Source organism: Garra rufa, chromosome 5, assembly GCF_049309525.1.
Source record: "Garra rufa chromosome 5, GarRuf1.0, whole genome shotgun sequence".
Classification (NCBI taxonomy): Eukaryota; Metazoa; Chordata; class Actinopteri; order Cypriniformes; family Cyprinidae; genus Garra; species Garra rufa.
Genome location: NC_133365.1, coordinates 50,201,636 through 50,227,476, shown reverse-complemented (window position 1 = coordinate 50,227,476; position 25,841 = coordinate 50,201,636). Strand labels below are relative to the sequence as shown.

General features: G+C 32.6%; 1 protein-coding gene across 1 annotated transcript; it reads right to left on the bottom strand.

Annotated features, from left to right (window-relative positions):
* Positions 1–1,140: 1,140 nt before the first annotated feature.
* fgf10b (fibroblast growth factor 10b) lies at positions 1,141–22,615 on the bottom strand. The gene is made up of 3 exons (XM_073841248.1): positions 22,048–22,615; positions 4,352–4,455; positions 1,141–1,838 (listed from the first exon to the last, which is right to left on the bottom strand). Exons 1-3 carry the CDS (start codon positions 22,364–22,366, stop codon positions 1,647–1,649), a joined length of 615 nt encoding a protein of 204 aa, XP_073697349.1. The 5' UTR covers positions 22,367–22,615; the 3' UTR covers positions 1,141–1,646.
* Between the last annotated feature and the right edge of the window lie 3,226 nt (positions 22,616–25,841).

Genomic DNA, 25,841 nt, shown 5'->3' with positions numbered 1-25,841 from the left:
AAAAAAAATGTTTTTAATAGTTTTAGTTGTTGTTAATGATAATAATAACCCTGATAATTTGTATTGATGAATTACTGTTTTATCGTTATATTATGGTGTATTCATCAATATTTTGAATTAGCATTTATTTTTTGTCATTTTAGTACTTCACCTTATTTCAGTTAGTTGCAATTACAAAAAAGAAATTGCAGTATATTTTTTTATCTAATATTTATATATGATTATATTTCAGCTTTATTTAAATTGCTCCACTAAATTATATTTAATATTGTTCTACTATAATAATCTTAATAGTAATTATAATAATGTTGAATTAATGAATGAATAAATTGCTGCATTTCATTTTACTGTGAGGTATGTACAGGTCGCAGTGTTGTATTTTATAGTTATATTATGGTGTAATCATCAATATTTTAAATCAGCTTTTATTTTTATTTATTTTTATATTATTTTTAGCTGAAATTTTAATATTTTTGTTACTGGCTTTTGTCATTTTTATTTGTATTTTTTATTATTATTATTTTTTTTTTTTACTACTTAGGTTGATTTTTATTTAAGTTTTTGTTTATTTGTTATTTGTATTTAATTAGTAATTTTAGTACTTCAACTTTAACTTATTTCTGTTAGTCGCCAAGGCAAAAAAAATCATTTTATATTTATATTTTATTATATTTCAGCTTTATGTCAAATAATTTTTTTTTATAGTATTAGTTTTTGTTAATGATAATAATAACCCTGATAATTTGTATTTATTCTGCCTTTTATCTGTGATTTATATTAAAAAAGCTCTTGTATGACAGTCATTGTGTAATAATAACAACATCATTAATGAGAATCACCAATAAGAACATAGGAATTACAAAAAATAAAAAATGTTCATAGTATAACTTCCAGATGCATTAATGATCACGAGATTATGCTTAATTATTATGAAAATGTTGCAATGCAATGCACAAAAAAGTAGTGACTTTAAAACAGGCTTTATTTATTATATTTAATATAATTTCTTATTTTTTCTTTAGATTTTGCATCAACCTGAACATTTTGTGAGATTCACCCTCAGTTTTACTTGTTGTGAACAAGAAACACATCACAAGCTGCTCTGCAGGAGGATAACAAAATAGATTTTATTTCACAGGATTAGAGGTTATCCATTTTATATGCTTTTAATATGTTTTTTAGAGTATTTTATTTAAATACAATACAAATAAATAATTTATTTATTTCAAAGCAGTCCAAAACAGTTTTCAGAAGATACAAATTTCCCACATACACCCCCACTCTCTCTTTCTCCGGCGACGCATGCAGCCTCAGAGCCGCTCCAAAAGACGTTCATGTCCATTAGAAAGAAATGAAAGCAGACGTTCTTAGACACATGTTCCTATGAAAGAGAAAACTCTTGCACACATAATCCATAATTTTAGATTACTGGAATGACGCACAATGCAAATGAAAGCCTGCATTCATAAACTTTGCTCTTTTGAGCGTGTTTACCATTTAATGTCAACTGGCATGAGGATAAATTTTCATCTAGTGCCATCTGAAACCTTGAAAGAGCAAAGGAGCGCAGCCACTACAGAGAGTCGCGCGCGGACAAAGTCTTTATCGCCGATCTCTCTCCGTCTCGTCAGCATGATGAACAAAAGTCACACCAGTATGGGTAAGAAGTGTGTAGCTGTGTTCTTCCTGCGGGTTTTTCTCCCACGCAGAGGCCTTCCATGAGCGCTCAGACCTACAAACATCTGGCGCTTCTTGTTCCTCCACTCAGCGGATGCGTAAGTGTTATACCCGTTCTCCTCGATGCGCTCCTTCAGACGGCAGTTTATACCGTAGTTTCTCTGAAATGCAAGCAATGAAGAGTTATTACATTTCTGCTGGTTTTTAAAGGCAGCAGTTTTCTGCTTGTGGTTTGTCAGCTCTAACTAGATGCAAACACACTGGCTTCCCTGCTGAAAACAAAAAAACAAAAACAGCTAAAACCTGCCTAGGCTGGTTGGCTGGTTTAAGCTGGTTTAAGATGGAAGTAGCTGGTTTTTAGCTGGTCTCCCAGCCTGGTCAGCTAAGACCAGCCTGACCAGGCTGCACTGTAAAAAAATGACCGTGAATTTAACGGTAACAAACTGTAAAAATGCTACGGTATAAACCTGTGAAATGGTTAACGGTAAGTTCCCCTTTCTATATACGGTGAAAAACTGTGCATGTAGTTTTACGGTACCATACCGTTTTTGGAAGTGGAAAAAGAACGTAAAATGTACAGTGAATAACCGTAAATTGACATTCCCAGAATTCCCTGTGTTTCATTTTTCTTTATTTGATGTTTTTTTGTTAAAATAACTTTTTATTCTTAGTTTTTTCTTGGCAGTTTTGTACATTAGGGTTGTATGTTACATCTAATGTTGTTAAATTAATGTTTTTTGCATTATTTCAGTTTTATGTGTGTTACCATGATGGTGTTTAGTGTTTGTGTGAATGACACTGTGCACCTTCTATATATCTTATTTTTCAAAACCTCCTTGTGATGGGCCTTGGCTCAACATGTGATGTTGTCGTCACCACCTGCTTTTGGTGGTTATCATTGTATTACAAAAGTTAAAAACAGATGTCAGTACTTTAAAAGGTTGTTACATTACCATTATATCAGTGAAATTACGGTATTTACCTGTAAATTTAACTGAAAACCGTAAAACCTAAAATATTGCTACCGTATTTTTTACGGTAAAATTCTGGCAACCACAGCTGCCGGTTTTTTACGGCTTTTTTTTACAGTGTGGGAAAGTGACCAAAACCATTCTAAAACCAGCCTGCTGACCAGCTATGACCAGCTAAAACCAGCCAACTGGCCTATGCTGGTTTTAGCTGTTTTTGTTTTTTTTTCAGCATTAATCATCTAAATCATCTAAAAAACAGCTGGTCATAGCTTGTCAGCAGGCTGGTTTTAGAAGGTTTTGGTCACTTTCCCAGCCTGGTCAGGCTGGTCTTAGCTGCCCAAAAACCAGCTACTTCCATCTTAAACCAGCTAAGACCAGCCAACCAGCCTTTTTTCAGCAGGGGTCTTAAAAAAATCTAAAGTAAGCAAGCAATTTGTATGTTTTCCCTCAAAAAAAGTGTAAACACAATCCCTGTATAAGGATCGTGACTACAGCAACACTGTCTCAACCAATGGCATGAGTGTGGGGCGGTGGCAATAGCCAACAATACATGGTCAACATTATCGATTTTTCTTATATGGCAAAAATATTTAGGATATTAAGTAAAGATCATGTTCCATGCAGATATTTAGTAAATTTCCTACTGTAAATATATCAAAACGTAGTTTTTATTTAGTAATATGCATTGCTAAGAACTTCATTTGCACAACTTTAAAGGTGATTTTCTCAATATTTCGATTTTTTTACACCCTCAGATTCCAGATTTTCAAATAGTTGTATCTATCTTCTAATGTTGTCCTAACAAACCATACGTCAATGAAAAGCCTGTTTATTCAGCTTTCTGATGATTTATAAATGTAAATTTCAAATAATTTCAAATTGACCCATATGACTGGTTTTGTGGTCCAGGGTCACAAATTACACATATTACCTTTTTTCAGCAGGTATAGCAGGAAAAGTGTGTGTGTGTTTTTTTATTTTTTATTTTGTGGTGATTTCTTTGTGGAACACCTAAAATATAAGGTATATATTTCTGCATATAACGTCATATTTGTACTGTGAAAAATAACAATAATATGAATATGTGAAAAAAATATTATCTTTATATTAATTAAGAGAAATATAAACTTCAAACGATATGGACAAAAAATATCAGAACAAAACTGTGATAATGTCACTCTGGTGAACTTTTCCTTAATTGTTTGTTTTATTTGTTTGTCTATATTTTTATTCACCAGCACCCCCTTATTTATTAATAATTAATAATTATATTGATGTCTGTTTTATTTTATTTTATTTTTGACCAGTACCCCCTTGTGATTATTTTATTGTATTTATTATTTCCAAAAAATGTCCACCAACATGTATAGTTCTAATTAAAAAATGCATCATGACTATATTTTATTTTATTTTATTATTTTATTTTATTTATTATTCCTAAAAAAATGTCCACCAACATTTAAAGTTCTCATTCAAAAATGCATCATGACTATATTTTATTTTATTGTGTTTTATTAATGTATTTATTTATTTCTGTCTTTATTTATTTAGTTAGTTAGTTTTAATGTTTTATTATTATTTTTTATTTATTTCACCAGCACCCCCTTGTGGACCCTAGACATACCTATAATCGCTGTTGAAAACCCCTGGACTAATATGAACAGTCATATCTATATTTTTATGAATGGTTTTAAGATACTCACCGCTCCATAAAGTTCTCCCTTCTTACTGATAGCCAGGTAAAGGTTACTGCCGATTCCTCTGATAGCAACGATCCCAACATCCACTGACGTGATCTCCAGAATACCTGAAATACCCAACACATGAACAATTAATGGAAGAATATAGAGGCTTTCATTTGAAAAAGTGCCGAGCCGGCTTTTGTCATTTTTATTAGTCATTTTGTTACTATTGCTATTTAGGTTAAATGTTAACAAATTTGAACAGTTTTAATTGTAGTCTTAGTTCAAATTTAGCTAGCATCCACCCAGAAAACATTTGCAACCACAGAGCATATACAAAAACTTAAGCAAATCTTCAATTTTTTCTGGTTGTGCTTTACATTTTTGGTGAACAATTAAAATAATGTGTGTGTGTTTGTGTGTGTGCAGAGGTCAGAGGTGAAACTACAGTTTTGGTTGACCTTTGCTCACCTGCACATTTTAATTCAGCTCCTAAAGCAGCGAACACACACACACACTCTCTCTCTCTCACATGGGAGCATGTGACGCCTGGCTATCGGAGCCTGATAACCCCAGCGGCTGTGGGTGTGAACCCTGCGGCTGGAATTGCGGGGGGGTTGCTGCGGCTGGCCTTTGATCAGTGCAAATGTGTCGAAAGATGCTTCTATCATGACAGCTAAAGTCGCCACTCAAAACAGTTCTGCTGCCCCCCTACGAAGAGGAAGATACACTGGATGCATCCTCTGTACAGATACTCACTGATGTGTGTTTGTATTTCTCTCAAAAAAAAAAAAAAAAAAAAACTCCTGTCCACTGTGGCTAGGTTAAATGTTTGTGTGCATGGATTTATGTGTGATACTGTGTATCAGTGAGCATATCACTATCAGTCAATATTTGTGTTTTTTATAATTATCAGTATCAGTTTGATTAGGTTGATAATGGGTGCAGATAATTAGCAGCTGTGAAAAATCAACTTTTGTCTCAAATGTTTGTCCTGAATTTAACATTTTTTTTGTTTGTTTAAAAAAGGTATATATTATATATACAGTTGAAGTCAAAAGTTTACATACACCTTGCCGAATCTGCAAAATGTAAATTATTTTAGCAAAATAAGAGGGATCATACCAAATGCATGTTATTTGTTATTTAGTACTGACCTGAATAAGATATTTTACATAAAAGACATTTACATATAATAGTTGAATTTATAAAAATTACCCCGTTCAAAAGTTTACATACACTTGATTCTTGATACTGAATGATCCACAGCTGTGTTTTTTTGTGTTTAGTGATAGTTTATGAGTCCCTTGTTTGTCCTGAACAGTTAAACTGTCCACTGTTCTTCAGAAAAATCCTTCAGGTCCCACAAATTCTTTGGTTTTCAGCATTTTTGTGTATTTGAACCCTTTCCAACAATGACTGTATGATTTTGAGATCCATCTTTTCACACTGAGGACAACTGAGAGACTCATATACAACTATTACAGAAGGTTCAAACGCTCACTGATGCTCCAGAAAGAAAAATTATGCATTAAGAACGGGGGGATGAAAACTTTTGAACAGATTGTGTAAATTTTTCTTATTTTGCCTAAATATCATATTTTTTTTCATTTAGTACTAGAAGCCAGAAGCTACAAAAGATACTTACATGTTTCCCAGTAGATAAAATTTGTCAAATTTACCCTGATCTTCAAATTTAAAAACCTACAAATTCAGTGGTTTTTCAGCATTTTGGTGTATTTGAACCTTTTCTTACAGTAGAAAACATGCTGATGTTTGTCCTGAACAGTTAAACTGTCCGCTTTTCTTCAGAAAAATCCTTCAGGTCCTTCAGGTTTTTTTTTAGATCCATCTTTTCACACTAAGGACAACTGAGGGACTCAGTTGAGGGACGCTCACTGATGTTTCAGAAGGAAACATGATGAATTAAGAGCCGGGGGGTGGAAACTTTTTAAATTTGAAGATCAGGGTAAATTTGACAAATTTTGTCTTGTGGGGAACATGTAAGTATCCTCTGTAGCTTCTGAAGGGCAATATATATATATATATATATATATATATATATATATACATACATACATATATATATATATATATATATATATATATATATATATATATGTAAATGATATTTAGGCAAAATAAGAAACATTTACACTTCATTATGTTCAAAATTTTTCACCTCCCAGCTCTTAATGCATCGTTTTATCTTCTGACGCATCTGTGAGTGTTTGAACCTTCTGTAATAGTCCCTCAGTTGTCCTTAGTGTGAAATGATGGATCTCAAAATCATACAGTCGAAAAAATAATAATTACACAAAAATGCTGAAAAACCAAAGAATTTTTGGGACCTGAAGGATTTTTCTGAAGAACAGCGATCGGTTTAACTGTTAAGGCCAACAAGGGACTCATGAACAACTATCACTAAACAAAAAACACAGCTGTGGATCATTCAGTATTAAGAATCAAGTGTATGTAAACTTTTGAACAGGGTAATTTTTATAATTTCAGCTGTCATTTTCTCTCGTGAATTATATGTAAATGTCTTTGATGTGAAGTATCTTCTTCAGGTCAGTACTAAATGCCTTTTCAACACTGGCAATGAACTGTTTTTCAGCCATAACAGTAAAAATACCCATTATGTATCAGCTTTATGTGTGAATATGACCGAGCAAATGTGTGCGCAGGTAGTGTGTGCACTCATCTATCCGTGTGTGTGTGTGTGTGTGTGTGTGTGTGCGTGTGTGTGTGTGTGTGCGTGTGTGAAGTGGCTCCATTGGGGTCTCGGGTTGCAGGTATCAAGTGAGACGGTAAAACTATCTGCGTGCTCTGTGTCCTCTCAGCGCTGGGATGAAAGCATGAAAGGAAGGAACAACACAGACAGGATGACAGTGAGACGGATTAGAGAAGCTTCAATGATCAGTGATCAAAGACGAGAGAGACGACAGCAGACTGGAGCCCACTGCAAAAAACTGAATGAAGCTCCCACACACACACACATTCAGGCCCGAACCACCAACATGTTCACGTGAAGAACTAATACAAGGCTGACGTACACACATGTCCGCCTGCCATATGTTTGTTCCACACACATACACATCAACTAGAACCAGGTACATCCCAGGAAAAGATGCTCTACTGGTCAAAAGTTGACCGAAATCATTTTAATTCAAAGGCTGATGCTAGAAAATGGAATACATTGTATAATTGTTGTATAATTGAATACATTGATTTTATAGATGATTTGGAGTGGATAACAAAGAAAAAGCAGCCAGTAAGTGTCCATCATATCAGAGTTATAGTTTACCAAAATTAAAACCATTATAACTGAAATAAAATTAAACATTAAAAAATATATTTTCAGCTAAGGCAACTTGACTCATTTTCATTTAGCCTAACTTGATGTACTAAAATGAAAAAATAAATAAATACTAAATTACTAAAGCTTTAACTTTCACTGCAGAAATTGTTAGTAAATAAATACAAATGGCAAATAGGTGTAACGCATTGAATTGAACGTGAAATTTTGAGGTAGAAAAACTGAAGACTGAAGACTGAAGTATTTTCTTGTAAAATATACTCCAATAGTCTTTGTTTGACTTAGAATTTCGAAAAATATTTTTTACAATGTATATTCCTCTCTTAAGTGTTTACTTGACGAAGCTTAAATATAACAGTTTTTGCTTTCTTTGGTCATTACATAATTTTCATACATCCATTTCTGTCATTTCATAGTTTTGATGACGTTACTATTTCTAAAAGTGCTAATTTCTACATAAAGGCTCGCTTTGAAGTTTCATGTCAGTGAGGCCGCACTTAACTAACCACAAAAGAGAGCTCGGAGAACAAGCCAAGCCATTACAGTAAATGTGTTTGTAATCCCACCTCCATTTAACGCATACAAGCCAAACACCTGCGAGAGCGACCTGAAACGGAGAAAAACCTCAGCAGATGTCGAGCAGCGCACCAGGAGGTCAAGTTTAAACTGGGCCTATTTGCTGGTTTTTCTTGTTTTCCCGAGCATGTCATGCTCTGCTGCACGTTACTAAACGCTGCGTCGTTGGCTTGCAGTTGTTTGCGCAGACGTGCATTTTCCACAGCGCTCTGCCAAAACCCACTGTTTTTTGTGAGCTGGCATATGTCTGGTGCCTAAAAAAGCAAAATAAACAGTTGTAGTTTTTGAGGCCGAGGAAAACAGCATTGCGCAAATCATTGCATCATGCTTAGTTGTCAGTGATATTGAGGCGTTGGCGTTCATTTTATTGTGTTGTGGAGTTGTGAAGCCATCTGTGGCACACATGGCAGCGATCTCGCGCCGTACTGGTGGTCTCCTGTACGTCCGGCACATGCCTGAAGCGTCCTGACTGCTTCCTGCGACAACTACAAAGAGGATGTTTGAAGACATGATAGTGGACTATGGTTCAGACGCAACAAATGAACCATTCTGTCATAGATGATATTTAGTCTTTCCTTGCATATAAAGGAATCTGACTATACACAAATAAGTACTTACAGTGTCCAACCTTATTATATGTTGGGGAAAAAAGAACAAAAACCAAGGTATTACCATTGTCTATGTTACAAAATATGATTTACCTTAGTATATGTTGAGGGACACCAACAACAAAAAATGGTCTTACTGTACATGTTTAATTACCTTAGTATATGTTGAAAAAGTCAGCAAAAACATGAAACTACCACTGTACAATTTTTAAACATTTTACCTTTAGTAGAAAGGAGAAAATAGGAGATAATATCACAAAAAATGGTATTACCACTATGATTTACCATAGTATATGTTGGGAGAACCAACAAAAAACATGGTATTACCACAGTAAAAAGTGATTTACCTTAGTATATGTTGGGAAAAACAACGACAACAGCTAAATTAAAAACAAAAAACAACAACAAACAGCAACATGGTATTACCATTGCACATGTTAAAAATATAATTTAGTGTATGTTGAGACAAGAAAAAACAAGAAAAACATGTATATTTAAAAAACATGGTATTGCCACTGTACATGTTTAAAAACATGGTATTACCACTGTATGTGCTAAAAAAGCATGGTTTTACCACTGTACATGTTTAAAAAAACATGGCATTGCCACGGTACATATTAAAAAAATGTAGTAATGCCACTGTTTTTGTGTTTGAGAAAACATGGTATTGCTATTGTACATGTTAGGAAACATGTTATTACCATTGCGCATGTTAAAAAAAACATAGTAATGCTACTTTTTATGTTTGAAAAAACATGGTATTGCCACTGTAAAGTTAGGAAACATGGTATTACCACTGTGCATGTTTAAAAAAAACACAGTATTGACACTGTATATGTAAAAAAAAAACATGGTATTACCAATGTACATGTTAACAAAACATGGTGTTGCCAATGTAATTTAAATATGGTATTACCAATGTACATGTTAAAAAAACATGGTATTGCCACTGTATATGTTAAAAAACATGGTATTACCAATGTACATGTTAAAAAAACATGGTATTACCAATGTACATGTTAAAAAAACATGGTATTGCCACTGTATATGTTAAAAAAACATGGTATTACCAATGTACATGTTAAAAAAACATGGTATTGCCACTGTATATGTTAAAAAAAACATGGTATTGCCACTGTATATGTTAAAAAAAACATGGTATTACCAATGTACATGTTAAAAAAACATGGTATTGCCACTGTAAATGTTAAAAAACATGGTATTACCAATGTACATGTTAAAAAAACATGGTATTGCCACTGTATATGTTAAAAAAAACATGGTATTGCCACTGTATATGTTAAAAAAACATGGTATTACCAATGTACATGTTAAAAAAACATGGTATTGCCACTGTATATGTTAAAAAACATGGTATTACCAATGTACATGTTAAAAAAACATGGTATTGCCACTGTATATGTTAAAAAAACATGGTATTGCCACTGTATATGTTAAAAAACATGGTATTACCAATGTACATGTCTGAAAAAAATGTGGTATTGTCATTGTGTATGTAAAAAAATGTGGTATTACCAATGTACATGTTAAAAAAACATGGTGTTGCCAATGTAATTTAAATATGGTATTACTAATGTACATGTTAAAAAACATAGTATTGCCACTGTACATGTTTGAAAAAACGTGGTATTTTCATTGTATATGTTAAAAACATGCTATTTTCACTATAGATTTAAAAAACTATGGTATTACCAATGTACATGTTAAAAAAACATTGTATTGCCACTGTATATGTTAAAAAAACATGATATTGCCGATGTATATGTTTAAAAACATGGTATTACCAATGTACATGTTAAAAAAACATTGTATTGCCAATGTATATGTTTAAAAACATGGTATTACCAATGTACATGTTAAAAATGGTATTGACAATGTACATGTTAAAAAAAACATGGTATTCCCTGTATATGTTAAGAAACATGGTATTGCCAATGTATATGTTTAAAAACATGGTATTATCAATGTACATGTTTGAAAAAACGTGGTATTAACACTGTACATGTTAAAAAAAGCATGGTATTACCATTCAACATGTTCAAAATATATAATTTACCCTATTTGTTGAAAAACAAATATATGGTAATTTCATGGTACACCAATGCATTTAAAAAAATACTATGATAGTATGATGTTAGTTCAGACCTGTCTAATTTTTACCCAAGTGACACTCTTCATTCAGTGCACAAATAAAAACATCAATATCTGTTTGTTTTACTAATTGTCTTTTTAGCATATGGTTTAGTTAGCATGAGCCATTATTAGCATCAAACACCATTCCAGTCAGACAGACAGCAGACTCCTGCTTTATCAAACAGCATCAGGATACACGTGGGACAGCTTTACACTGGAATCCCCATAAAAGCTCATAAATCTGTTGGAGTCTCTCACAAGGACAGACCAGACGCTGCGTTAAACACCCCCACTGCGCTATAATCATTAGTCTGATTCAATTCCTCAGGACTTTGGAATTCAATCTGACATACCTAGTGTGGGACACCAGCAAAGTTTTCAAAGTTTGACTGTTTTAGCATAGAACGAATAACGCTAAAATCCATTGTGAGGCATAAAACCAGTTAAATTCAAATAAATTACAATTAGTGTTACAATTGTATGCAGACAGATTAATTTGAAAAAAAAAAAATTAAATGTGCTGTTGCTACCTTAGTTGACACCAGCTGTGTTGTGTCGTGTTAAATCAATGAGCCTCAACAAGTCATAATTTCAACCTCTTAAGTCATAATTTCGATTTATCTCATAATTTTGACCTTTTAAGTCATAATTTCAACTTTTTAAAGTCATAATTTCGGTTTAGTAAGTCACAATTTTGACTTTTTAAATTGTAATTTCCACCTTCTAAATCATAATTGCAATTTATCTCATAATTTCCACTTTTTAAGTCATAATTTCAACTTTATTTGGATGCTTAGTAAGTCATAATTTCGACTTTTTAAGTCTTAATTTCGACCTTCTAAATATTAATTCCAATTTATCTCATAATTTCAATTTTTTAAATCATAACTTTTTTCTTATAATTTCAACCTTTTAAGTCATAATTTCAACTTTTTATCTCAGAATTATGACTTTTAAAGTGGTAATTTTGATTTAGTAAATCATAATTTTGACTTTTTAAGTCTTAATTTCGACCTTCTAAATATTAATTCCAATTTTCATAATTTCAACTTTTTTCTTATAATTTCGACCTTGTAAGTCATAATTTCGATTTATCTCATAATTTTGAGTTTTTCAGTCATAATTTCGACCTTTTAAGTCATAATTTCAACTTTTTATCTCAGAATTATGACTTTTAAAGTGGTAATTTCAGCTAAGTCATAATTTAGATTTATCTCATAATTTCGACCTTTTAAAGTCATAATTTTGATTTAGTAAGTCGTAATTTCGACTTTTTTAATTGTAATTTCGACCTTCTAAATCATAATTGCAATTTATCTCACAATTTCCACTTTTAAGTCATAATTTCAACTGTTTATCTCATAATTATGACTTTTAAAGTCATAATTTCAATTTAGTAAGTCATAATTTTGACTTTTTAAGTCTCAAGTTCGACCTTCTAAATTATAATTCCAATTTATCTAATAATTTCGACTTTTTAAGTCATAATTTCAACTTTTTTCTTATAATTTCGACCTTTTAAGTCATAATTTCGATTTATCTCATAATTTCAACTTTTTTCTTATAATTTAGACTTTTTTAAAGTCATTATTTCAACTTTTTATCTCATAATTTAAATTTAGTAAATCATAATTTCTACTTTTTATCTCATAATTTCGACCTTTTAAAGTCATAATTTTGATTTAGTAAGTCGTAATTTCGACTTTTTTAATTGTAATTTCGACCTTCTAAATCATAATTGCAATTTATCTCACAATTTCCACTTTTAAGTCATAATTTCAACTGTTTATCTCATAATTATGACTTTTAAAGTCATAATTTCAATTTAGTAAGTCATAATTTTGACTTTTTAAGTCTCAAGTTCGACCCTCTAAATTATAATTCCAATTTATCTAATAATTTCGACTTTTTAAGTCATAATTTCAACTTTTTTCTTATAATTTCGACCTTTTAAGTCATAATTTCGATTTATCTCATAATTTCAACTTTTTTCTTATAATTTAGACTTTTTTAAAGTCATTATTTCAACTTTTTATCTCATAATTTAAATTTAGTAAATCATAATTTCTACTTTTTATCTCATAATTTCGACCTTTTAAAGTCATAATTTTGATTTAGTAAGTCGTAATTTCGACTTTTTTAATTGTAATTTCGACCTTCTAAATCATAATTGCAATTTATCTCATAATTTCCACTTTTTAAGTCATAATTTCAACTGTTTATCTCATAATTATGACTTTTAAAGTCATAATTTCAATTAAGTAGGTCATAATTTTGACTTTTTAAGTCTCAATTTCGACCTTCTAAATTATAATTCCAATTTATCTAATAATTTCGACCTTATAAGTCATAATTTCGATTTATCTCATAATTTCAACTTTTTTTCTTATAATTTAGACTTTTTTAAAGTCATTATTTCAACTTTTTATCTTATAATTATGACTTTTAAAGTCATAATTTAAATTTAGTAAATCATAATTTCTACTTTTTATCTCATTTTGATTTTTTAAGTTGTAATTTTGACCTTCTAAATCATAATTTCGATTTATCTCATAATTTTGACTTTTTTCTTATAATTTGGCCTTTTAAGTCATAATTTCTAACTTTTAAAGTTATAATTTCGATTTAGTAAGTCATAATTTTGACTTTTTAAGACGGTTCACTTACATAATGTGACGTATTTCTGAATGTGAAACAGGACAAAAACAAGTAAATAAATGACAACAAAAATAAACAAAAACAAAACAAAACAAAATTGATTAAACCATAATTTAAAAAATTAAGAGTTGGTGTTATCAGCTGAAAAAAAAAATTGTTTCATAAGTTATTACAAGGATGTTTTTCCCTTAAAAATTGCTGTATGTTTTCAGAATCATATTAAATAATGTTTTATTTCAATGTACACCACTGTTTGAAAGCTTGGGGTTGGTTTAATTAAAGAAATATCTTGTGCTTACCAAGGCTGAATTTATTTGATAAAAATAGTCAAAGCTGTAATATTGTGAAATATTTTTACAATTTAAAATGACTGATTTCTATTTGAATATATTTTAAAATGTAATTTATTCCTGTGATGTCAAAGCTGAATTTTCAGCATTATTACTCCAGTTTTCAGTGTCACATGATCATTTAGAAATCATTCTAATATGTTGATTTGCTGCTCAAGGAACATCTCTGATTATTTTTAATGTTCAAAACAGTCGTGATGCTTAATATTTTTGATGATACATTTACAATAACACAATGGCCTGCATCTAAAGTTATCCAAAAAACATATTGATTCAAGCATTTGTGAGATGAGCTCTTGAAGTTGTGCATCATGGTCCTCAGAATGATGTCACGCCCCTCACAGACCCATTGTTTGTGTTTTTCCCAGCCAGCGGTGTCTTTTCAAACGCGTGACATCATTCAGCAGCACAAAGGCCAGTGTTTCCCAAATCATGTCTTGCCTAAGGACAGCATCACTACTGCAGTATCCATTTCCACCAACACTGGATCTGTGCTATAAAGACTAGTGAAATTTCACCTGCTGAGGATTATTCTTTTGTCGGAGCCCATTGCTGAACGTGAAAGACGCTCACCTTTGATGTGTCCCTGGCGATATTCACATCACGCCATTCACGAAACTCTGCCGGCAGACTAACAGTAGCTGCTCTGTTTCTAATTCGGATGTATTTGTAAAGGTTGAAATCACGCACAGGATGTGATGCGCAATGTCTTATTTTAGTCATAAATTGCATTTCGATTTATCTCATAATTTTGACCTTTTAAATCATAATTTTGACTTTTTATCTCATGATTAAGACTTTTAAAATAATAATTTCGATTTAGTAAGTCATAATTTCAACTTTTTAAATTGTAATTTCGACCTTCTAAATCATAATTGCAATTTATCTCATAATTTCCACATTTTAAGTCATAATTTCAACTTTTTTTCTTATAATTTCGACCTATTAAGTCATAATTTTGACTTTTTATCTCATAATTCTGACTTTTAAAATCATAATTTCGATTTAGTAAGTCACAATTTCAACTTTTTAAATTGTAATTTCGACCTTCTAAATCACAATTGCAATTTATCTCATAATTTCCTCTTTTAAAGTCATAATTTCAACTTTTTTTCTTATAATTTCGACCTATTAAGTCATAATTTCAATTTAGTAAATCATAACTTAGACTTTTAAATTGTAATTTCGACTTTCTAAATCATAATTGCAATTTATCTCATAATTTCCACTTTTTAAGTCATAATTTCAAATTTTTTCTTATAATTTCGACCTTTTAAGTCATAATTTCAACTTTTTATCTCATAATTCTCCCTTTTAAAGTCATAATTTCGATTTAGTAAATCATAATTTAGACTTTTTAATTGTAATTTTGACCTTCTAAATCATAATTGCAATTTATCTTATAATTTTCATTTTTTTCTTATAATTTTGACGTTTTAAGTCATAATTTCATCTTTTTATCTCATAATTATGACTTTTAAAGTCATAATTTCGATTTAGTAAATCATAATTTCGACTTTTTAAGACGTAATTTCAACCTTCTAAATCATAATTCCAATTTATCTCATAATTTTGACCTTTTAAATCATAATTTTGACTTTTTATCTCATGATTAAGACTTCTAAAATAATAATTTCGATTTAGTAAGTCATAATTTTAACTTTTTAAATTGTAATTTCGACCTTCTAAATCATAATTGCAATTTATCTCATAATTTCCACATTTTAAGTCATAATTTCAACTTTTTATCTCATAACTATGACTTTTAAAGTCATAATTTCAATTTAGTAAATCATAACTTAGACTTTTAAATTGTAATTTCGACCTTCTAAATCATAATTGCAATTTATCTCATAATTTCCACATTTTAAGTCATAATTTCCACTTTTTTTCTTATAATATCAACATTTTAAGTCATAATTTCATCTTTTTATCTCATAATTATGACTTTTTAAGTCATAATTTCAATTTAGTAAATTATAATTTTCAACTTTTTATCTCTTAATTTTGACTTTTTAAGTTGTAATTTTGACCTTCTAAATCATAATTTCGATTTATCTCATAATTGAGATAAATTATAGCTAAATTATAGTTAAATATATATTATAAGTTATAGTTTCTAAATCGGATGTATATGTAAAGGTTGAAATCACGCACAGGATGTGATGCACTATCATGGTTTTTGCAAAAAAATATAACGTTTTAAACAGAGATAACAATAAGAAATGGCAATGCAGATCACCATATTAAAATGATTTTTGAAGGATCATGTGACACTGAAGACTGGAGTAATGATGCTGAAAACTCAGCTTTGCATCACAAGAATAAATTCCATGTTAAAATGTATTACAATAGAAAGCAGTTATCTTAATTTCTAATAATATTTCAGTATTTTACTGTATTTTTCTAAACAAATATATCTTTCAAAACCACGAAAAATTCCTACCAACCCCAAACCTCTAGAAATCCTGTGTTTCAGAAGAGAACTCCACTTTTTTGCGATCAGATTTGCTCAAGATAATCAACATGCAATCCAAAGTCAAAGATTTTCTCATCAAATTCAGCTACTCCACTTTTATTTTACAGCTCTGTACTCATACTGTGTGTCAACAATTGTCTCATTTGTGCCTATTTTTACTGCCTTCAGGATAAACATCTGAGATAAAGTGGATATAATGGAGCAGTAACATGTTCCTCTGGGATCACATGTTGATCGCTGTCACATTTGTTTTGCTCGTTCTCACCGTCAGGAACTTTAACCAAAAGTGATGTTTGAGTCTCTCAAGAGGCTCTTTAGGGCTGGTTAAAGTTGAGAGCAGTTAAGTGAGAACATGTGTGTTACTGCTGCTGTTCCTGACACACACACACACACACACACACACACACACACACACACACACACACACACACACACACACACACTGTAAGCTCACTCCTATAGACATAAGAGCAACCAGCTGTGCTGTACACTGCTTAAATTAGCTACTCGCTTGTGAATAAATGAATTGTGAAATTCAGAAAGGCAAATGGCACAGAGGTATAGAGAGATCTATGTATGTTTAGTTTAACACACATATTTGCTCATAACAACAAAAGCAATGCAAAATACACTGACATAATGTTTATTTCGCAGTGTGAGTTTTATCATCCAGTAGGCGGAATCGGTCTGATCACCTGATGATGATTTCTGATGATATTTGATTTTAGCTGGGTGTAGTTTGCGTAGTCTGGTTGAGTGTTGTGTGTCTGTTGGTTTATCACAGATGAGACTATCAGAGGGAAACTGACACACACGCATAGATCTGACAGACATTTCCTCTCAACGCCTGATCACCTCTGAGGGCTTGATTACATGTTTACACAGCCAGATGTCACAGTGATGTCTGATGCTACACAAACACACGTTGCCCCCTAACAGGGACAGCTCAGCTGGCTGGTACATTTCCATGCTAATCTCAAATGAACTAAAGCGTGTGCACGTTCTAAAGTAAGTTATTTTGCAAAAACAGTGTTCAAAATAGAAGCTAAGGAGGTCAGAGGACTTTCTGTTATGTTTCATTAAAGCTTTAATCTCTTAAAAGAAGAAATATAAGACACAAATTAGTTGTCCTACACTCTTAGAAAAAAGGTACAAAAGTTGTCACTACTTTTTTGAAAGGTACTAGTATGTACTAGTATGTAAATTTTAGGTGCTAAAATGTGCACTTTAGATACTAATACGTACACTTTAAGTAACAAAATGCACACTTTAGGTACTAATATGTACACTTTGTTACTAATATGTATACTTTAGGTACTAGTATGCTCACTTTAGGTGCTAGTATGCTCAATTTTGGTACTAATATGCACATTTTAGGTGCTATACACACTTTGTGTACTAATATGTACACTTCAGGTAATAGTATGCTCACTTTGCATGCTAATACTTACACTTTAGGTACTAATACACACTTCAGATAGTAGTATGCACACTAGATACTAATATGCGCACTCAAGGTACTAATATGTATATTTTTGATACTACTATGCTCACTTAAGGTACTAGTATGCTTACTTTAGGTAATAATATGTACACTTTAGGTACTAACATAGCACATTGTAGGTACCAGTGTATACACTTTAGGTACTAGTATGCACACTTTGGGCACTAATATGCAAACTTTAGGTACTAATATGTACACTTTAGGTACTAGTATGTACACTTTATGTGCTAATATGCACACTTTAGGTATTAGTATGCACACTTTGGGTATTAATATGCACACTTTAGTTACTAATATGTATACTTTAGGTACTAGTATTCTCACTTTAAGTACTAATATTCACACTTTAGGCAATAATATGCAAACTTTGGGCACTAATATGCACACTTTAGGTATTAGTATGCACACTTTAAGTATTAGTATATATACTTTAGGTACTAGTATTCTCACTTTAAGTACTAATATGCACACTTTAGGCAATAATATGCATACTTTGGGCACTAATATGCACACTTTAGGTATTAGTATGCACACTTTAAGTATTAGTATGTATACTTTAGGCACTAGTATTCTCACTTTAAGTACTAATATGCACACTTTAGGCAATAATATGCATACTTTGGGCACTAATATGCACACTTTAGGTATTAGTATGCACACTTTAAGTATTAGTATGTATACTTTAGGTACTAGTATTCTCACTTTAAGTACTAATATGCACACTTTAGGCACTAATATGCACACTTTGGGCACTAATATGCACTCTTTAGGTACTAGTAAGCAGACTTTGAGTACTAATATGCACACTTTAAGTACTAGTATGCACACTTTAGGTATTAGTATGTACACTTAATATGCACACTTTAGGCAATAATATGCATACTTTGGGCACTAATATGCACACTTTAGGTATTAGTATGCACACTTTAAGTATTAGTATGTATACTTTAGGTACTAGTATTCTCACTTTAAGTACTAATATGCACACTTTAGGTAATAATATGCACACTTTGGGCACTAATATGCACACTTTAAGTATTAGTATGTACACTTTAGGTACTAATATGCACACTTTGGGTATTAATATGCACACTTTAGTTACTAATATGTATACTTTAGGTACTAGTATGCTCACTTTAGATACTAATATGAAGACTTTGGCCATTAATATGTACACTTTATGTACTAGTATGCACACTTTAGATAGTAATATACACTTTAGGTAATAGTATGCACAATTTAGGTATTAGTATGTACACTTTAAGTACTAATATGCAGACTTTGAGTACTAATATGCACACTTAAGATACTAATATTTACACTTTAGGTAATAGTATGCACATTTTAGGTATTAGTATGTACACTTTAAGTACTAATATGCACACTTTGGGTATTAATATACACACGTTAGATAGTGTATATTAGTCTCTAGTACTAATATGAACCTTTAAGGTACCCTTATCTTTTTTTTTTTTTTTTACAAAGTTACCACCCCAGTGACAGCTTTGAGATATCTCAGCATAGGCACAGTTTAAGACCTTGTTGAGATCTCTTCTGAAACCCAGAAGTCAAAGGAACAATCTGAGAAGCAGCAGACATCTGCTGTCTCAGAAAAACAATTAAAAAGAAAGTTTGATTTAAAAAGTGCCAGACACAACAACCACACACGCCTAAATCAAGATGCCCAGTGGCCTTAAAAAGGAAGGGATGTCAGTGCAGACACCAGACAAACACAAGCACACACACGCAGAGGAAACAGGAAGACCCTTATCTGCACATGGGCTCCATATGAGTAATGGCTAATTAACTTGTTCTGCGTAAAACACCGAAAACACATTGTGCATGTCCCTGATGGGCTCATAATACTTGAAAACAAACCAGACACAATCTAATAACAGATCCATGACTCTGTTAGGTATATATAGCCATCGCAAACAAAAGCTTAACCTTTGATCACAAGTATAAAGGATGTGTTTCCTCCTTTGCTGTGTCAGGGGAAACATTTACGGCAATATGTGGGTTAATTGCTCTCAGGTTTCTGGGTGTTAGGACACAATTATGCATTTAAAAGGATATTGCAGCCAACAGCACCATTCCTTAACGGCCCATTAATTTTGTTTGTTTTATTTGAGCAGCTAATTTCATTTATGGGGTTTAAATATTAGTAATATTATTCCTGTGTGGTTCATTAAGACAGAAAAGCCTGCTCCCTGAATTTAGTTTCGAATCAGGTGTTTTGCTTAGATATATTTTTTTTTTTTTTCAAAAAGTTCTTTACAAATATTGCAGGCTGTAGAAATGTTGACAGAATAGAATAAAAATGCTTTACACGGAGTGATTTACACTCTTAAAAATAAAGGTTCCAATTTGCAGTGATGCCATAAAAGAACCATTTGTGGTTCCAGAAAGAACCTTTCAGTGAACAGTTCCTTGAAGAGCTTTTTAAAAATCTAAAAAACTTTTTTTCGACTAATAAGAACCTTTTTTTTGCATTCAAAAGGTTCCATGGATGTTCATAAAGGTTCTTTATAGACATTTTTAAGAATGTATATGGGAATGCATTTAAAAAATTTCAAAAAATAATCTATTACCAATTTTATTTTTAAAAAGTTATAAAAAGTCATCAATTTACAGTTTTTTTACAGACGCTAGGACACATTTCTCAATACTTCTCAAGGTCACTTTTGCAAAGCTCTTCACACAATTCTCCTAACCGACTTTCAGCTTGGCAAAGCAGTTCATTTCACATTCAAAATGCACTACAACTACCAAAACAATTTATTCAGGTCTCAAATAAACTAAATCTTCCAGAACACTAGCAAAGGTTGACAGCCGACAAACAAACTTTGTCACCCACAAAACAAAGGCCTAAAAAACACTAACAACATGTAGCATTACACAGTGTTTTCTTGTGTAAAACATAGACACATCTCTGTTTATAATTGCAATATATATTGTTTATAACTGCAATATATGTCACTGGAATGAATCAGACATGATGCAGAATTCCTCAATATTTTATGTTGTTTATTTATTTGTATTTTTTTGCACTAAGTAATTCCAAAATACAAGAATTTGTATACACACCATCCACTGATACAGATGCAATAGTAATGCTAATCTACTGCATTTTTAGATTTGAAATATGTTTCAATAAAATATTGCTGTTGAATTTTGCTGTCTTATTCAGTTTTGCATTATGTTATTGTTTTGAACATAAGTTTAACAGTCTTGAAAACAGTATGTAAGCACGTGCAAAATGTCCTGTACGTACAAAGATTTTTGGCAGTTGTTGTGTCTGAGTGAGAAAAGAATTCATGAAATTTGAGAGATGTAGTCATTGAATGCATTTTGTGCCAAAACAATGATAATTGATCCTCAGTTTAGCCCACATAGACTTCTGTTGTGCTCACTGTGTGAAGAGTTTTGCAAAAGTGACCTAAGTAAATGTGTCCTAGCGTCTGTAAAAAACTGTAATTATAAAAGTAACGTTTACATAAAATTAAGTGAATTTCTGGATTTAAATTTAAATTAATTAAAAATTTATTAGTTTAATTTGAACTGACTCATTTTCAGTTTATATAAAATTACATAATCATATCACAATAATCAATATTTTTGCTTATAAAGACATAATCCAGAAAAAATCCATAACATATTCTATCTATCTATCTATCTATCTATCTATCTATCTATCTATAAACAATTGAAAGAACATTAAAATAATTTGAAATCATCAGAAGCTTCATTACACTTTAGATATTTTCAGATATATTAACAGAGCATCAATACATCAACTATTGATCTAAGCATATGATTTTGAGAGTTTAAAACCCTATTCATTCTCTTCTTCTTCTTCTTATTATTATTCACATTATTATTATTCACAACAGAATGCTTTCAATTCGGTTCAATAACTTCCATTGCCAATATTACTGCATGATTCAAACTACATTCAGATTTAATCGTGATTCATAAAACTTTAAACCTAAACAAAATTATTGGTGTATTTTTGTTTGGCCATGACATGATTCTAAATAAAGGGGATTTTTTTTATGAAGTGACTCACTGTAGGGATCGTCTTTGCTCTTGGTGCCGTTGACTCTCCCGTCTTTCCCGATCCTAAGGAAGAACTTCTGGAAGGAGAACAGTTTCCGCTGGCGCACGTCTCCCTGGAGGTGCACGTAGCTGCGCACATGCCGGCCGGAGGTGGATGTGGAGGCGGATGAAGAGTTGGCGACCCTGAGCGCCCGCGGCACGGAACATGCGCTGCGACAGGTGACGCTGGACGCGAGGATCACGGAGACGGCGAGAAGATAGACGACACACACCGACCAGCATGCAGACACACTGTTACTCACTGTCCATCTCCTCATGGTACTCCTCATGGAACATGCTGCTCAGTGAATGTGCATGGATGCCTCTCACTCCAGAGAACTCCACTTAAGTCCGGTGAAGAAAGCATGAAGTTGTGGAATTAGGCTGATGAATTAGCTTCTGATGGTGAGATAAAGCACTTTATTAATCCCATTTGGGAGTGATTATCATGGCAGCACTTATTCCTTCTGCGTTCCCAGGGAATGTGCGTCAAAACGACCCTGTTCCTGGCATCCTGTCTCCTGATGTGATCTCCTACCTCCAGGAGGTTCACAGAAATGCTGCTGTCTCTCTCTCGGTTCCTCACCCCTCCCTACTCCTTGTCTGTCATTCTAGGTCCCTTCCTCCATTCTCACACTCACACGCAGCGTTTGCTCCTCCTCATCATGTTTCCCCCTCCAGAATTCCCTCTGTTCGGGGTCTGTAGGTGCGGGGTTTGTCTGATAGGGCTTTGTGAATGGCTGTTATCTGGAGCTCTTTGATAATGGACTAGGAAGAGAGTGCAGACGCTGGAGAAGATGAACAAACCTAACCAGAGGCCACTCATGATTGGTCCCATCTGATGATAAGAAGCTTTTAGCTTGATAACGTTTGGAATCATCATGTTTTGTCTTTTCTTTTCGCTGTGGATCACGTCCCTTTCACCTCACACAATATCTTGAGGTCTAAAGCAACGCTGCTTAAAACGCTTAAAAGAGAAGATGTTGGTTTTGTCTGTTACCCATTACGTGTCATTATTATTCTGTGGAACATGTTTGTGTATTGATTATTTTATTAGAACCTAAGGCGTTTCTTTAACATTTCAATGAAGAAAACAATCAACAGCAAAAGATAAAAAGTTCAAATAGTCAAATTTACGAAACAAAAAGCAATTCTAAAAGCTCGTTTTGCAGTTTAAAGAAGTTTCTATACTGCGGAGAAGTCTGTAAAAATAATGCGCAATGTATTTGTTAATATTGGTTTTTCATGTGTTTTTATGAATATTATGAATCATTTTATTGTTATGTGTTTTATGGTTATAGGATATGTCAGTAAACTTAACAGATAATGCCCTGGCAGAAAATTGTCTATTTTAAATCAAATTCATATGAATTTACAGTAATAACATTAACTTCAGTTAAAAGGATAGTTGTTACTCAACCTTGCTACCTCAAACCACTTTTGGTCTTCAATTGAAGAGGAATAGAGATGTTTTGAAGAATGATCATGCTGCTCTTGTCCATACAGTGACAGTTCATAGTAAGCATGCTTCAGAAAGACATAGAAACAGCATAAAAGTATTTCATATTACTCACACAAAGAAGAAATATAGGATAATGTCAGATTTTCTCCCTTTTTCTGAGTAAACTAAAGAGTTATTGGTGATGCCAAGCTCCAAAAATGACAAAAACACCATGCAAGAATAAAAAAGTAGTGATGCTATACAAGGCCATTTCATATAGATTTGTGTGCGGAATTGAAATTGCATTCATGTTTGGATTGAAAAAATGGCACATTGAGGCCTCACACGTTGCCAGTTTAAATGTAAAGGATAGAAAACGAAATTTCAGAGCTTCAGCAAAGAGAAAGCTGTGAGTACTTGTCTGTTTCTGACACAAAAGCCATTATTTGACATTAAAAACGTGAAATATAGTGCACAAGTCATGTGGACAACATTTATACTGCTTTTAGGGTGTGTTTTAGAACAAGGAATGTCAAAAATTACGAAAAAGAATCATTTTCAGGTGAACTATTTTTCTAACTACACTCGTTTATCGTAGCTTTGCAAGTTCTAGCTCAATTTGTCTGTTCTGTTGCTCTGTAAAACCTTGTGCTCAACAAGAGCTAAACACGCCTCCATTCCAGCCCTCAAGGACTGAGTGGAAAAAGTTGTGTGACTTCTACACAGATCACATTGATCTCACGCAGTTTATGGAGTATTGATGAACTGAAATGTGTTTCCAGTGGGGCTTGTGTGGTTTAGTTTATCTGACTTCTTAAACATCACTATCTTATCTGCATTTCCTGCTTTGTTTCCCCCTAAAAGCCTTTTCAGGATTCTTCACTGGAAATGAGGCTGGCATGATCACACCATGCATGTGTTTATTTTTTCTTAAAATATGCAATCATAAAAAGTCATAGTGCCATAAATCTTATCCAGTCCCAGTCACACATTCCTGCATTTTAACATGCCTTGCTTTCTGTGAGGCTGTATTTTTTGTAACCCATGGATAAAACTCAAATAAATTCAAATGCCATAGTAGCCAACAACCCCCCTGTATGTGATCTCACAGTCACGGATTTTATTTGAAAAACATGCAATAGTCAGTGCAATTGAAATGTGGCCTTTCCTGTCTCCCTTTTCGAACCACATGTAATATAAGGAAGATTTAGAGGACTTCTGCAGAAGCCAGAGGTCTGTTTTTCTCTGTGATCTGGGATTTAATTGTTAGTTTTATCTCGATAGATCTATCTCTTGGTAATGCCTCTCCAATCCAGTTGGAAACAGCACAGATACCCGACTTCCAATGAGAGACTTACATCAAATAACAGCATGCTTACAAAGAACATTGAGTAAAAGTAAAGGTAGTTTTTTTTTTTTTTTACAAAACTAAAAAATAAATGCATTAAAAAAACAATACAAAAAAAAAATCATCCTGAGTATTTTTAATTAGTGATGTTGCTTTATATACTTAGATTGTTTAATCTGTTGCTTTGAACCTGGTGCAGAAATCTCTGTCTCTTCGAAAGCTATTTGTTTTCGTCCATTCTGGCCGTGAGCAGTTTTGCCAGTCACTAAAAGTAAATATTTGATGAGGCGAGTGTCCATTGAAGGTGTCGGGGTGTCCACTTGCAGCGATGGTTTCTTGTTTTCCGGCTTCTGGACATGCTTGTCATGAATTCATTGATCAGGTGACCTGACCTTACATCATATGTAAACCAACAGATATAATATAAACTCATCATAATCCAAGTCATATACTTCAAGCTGTATAGTTTAACATTTAATTGAACTTGTTCCCTCCACAAGGTGCTTTGTGCTCATGTTAGGCTATCGCAGTGCGTGCGCCTCCACTGACGTGCCGCCATTCGGTCCGAGGTGTAAAGCTAGACAAGTTGTTCCAGTTAAGTAATATTATGAAGTGATCTGCTTTTAGTTTAATCAGGACCATTGAATCTGCTCTGACTGGATGTTTGAATTATTTAGTGGTACACAGGAAAGGGAAGTCGCCTCACTGCCATTTAAGAATCGCAATGCGTATGCGGTCCACCTTTGCTGGATGCACATTAAGGTAATGTGTGATTATATAACTGAGCTAAAAATCAAGGTTAAGTAATGCGCTTTGTCATGAAACACAAAATCTAGGGCGCTAACATGCTGTGACACTGCTGACAAATGTGATCGTTCTGTGACCTAGCTGACAGCACTGTGGTGCCAAGTGGGTTTCAAGTTATAAGGGATAGAAAAACCGGCCAAATCTGGCCTAATTTAACCCGACCTCTGTA

Excerpts from the sequence above, each read along its gene's own strand:
- fgf10b (XM_073841248.1), bottom strand. The coding sequence starts at position 22,366 with ATGAGGAGTACCATGAGGAGATGGACAGTGAGTAACAGTGTGTCTGCA. Across the intron at positions 4,456-22,047 it reads GAGCAAAGACGATCCCTACA|GTATTCTGGAGATCACGTCA; the intron begins GTGAGTCACTTC and ends TGGGTATTTCAG. Across the intron at positions 1,839-4,351 it reads AGGGAGAACTTTATGGAGCG|AGAAACTACGGTATAAACTG; the intron begins GTGAGTATCTTA and ends CTTGCATTTCAG.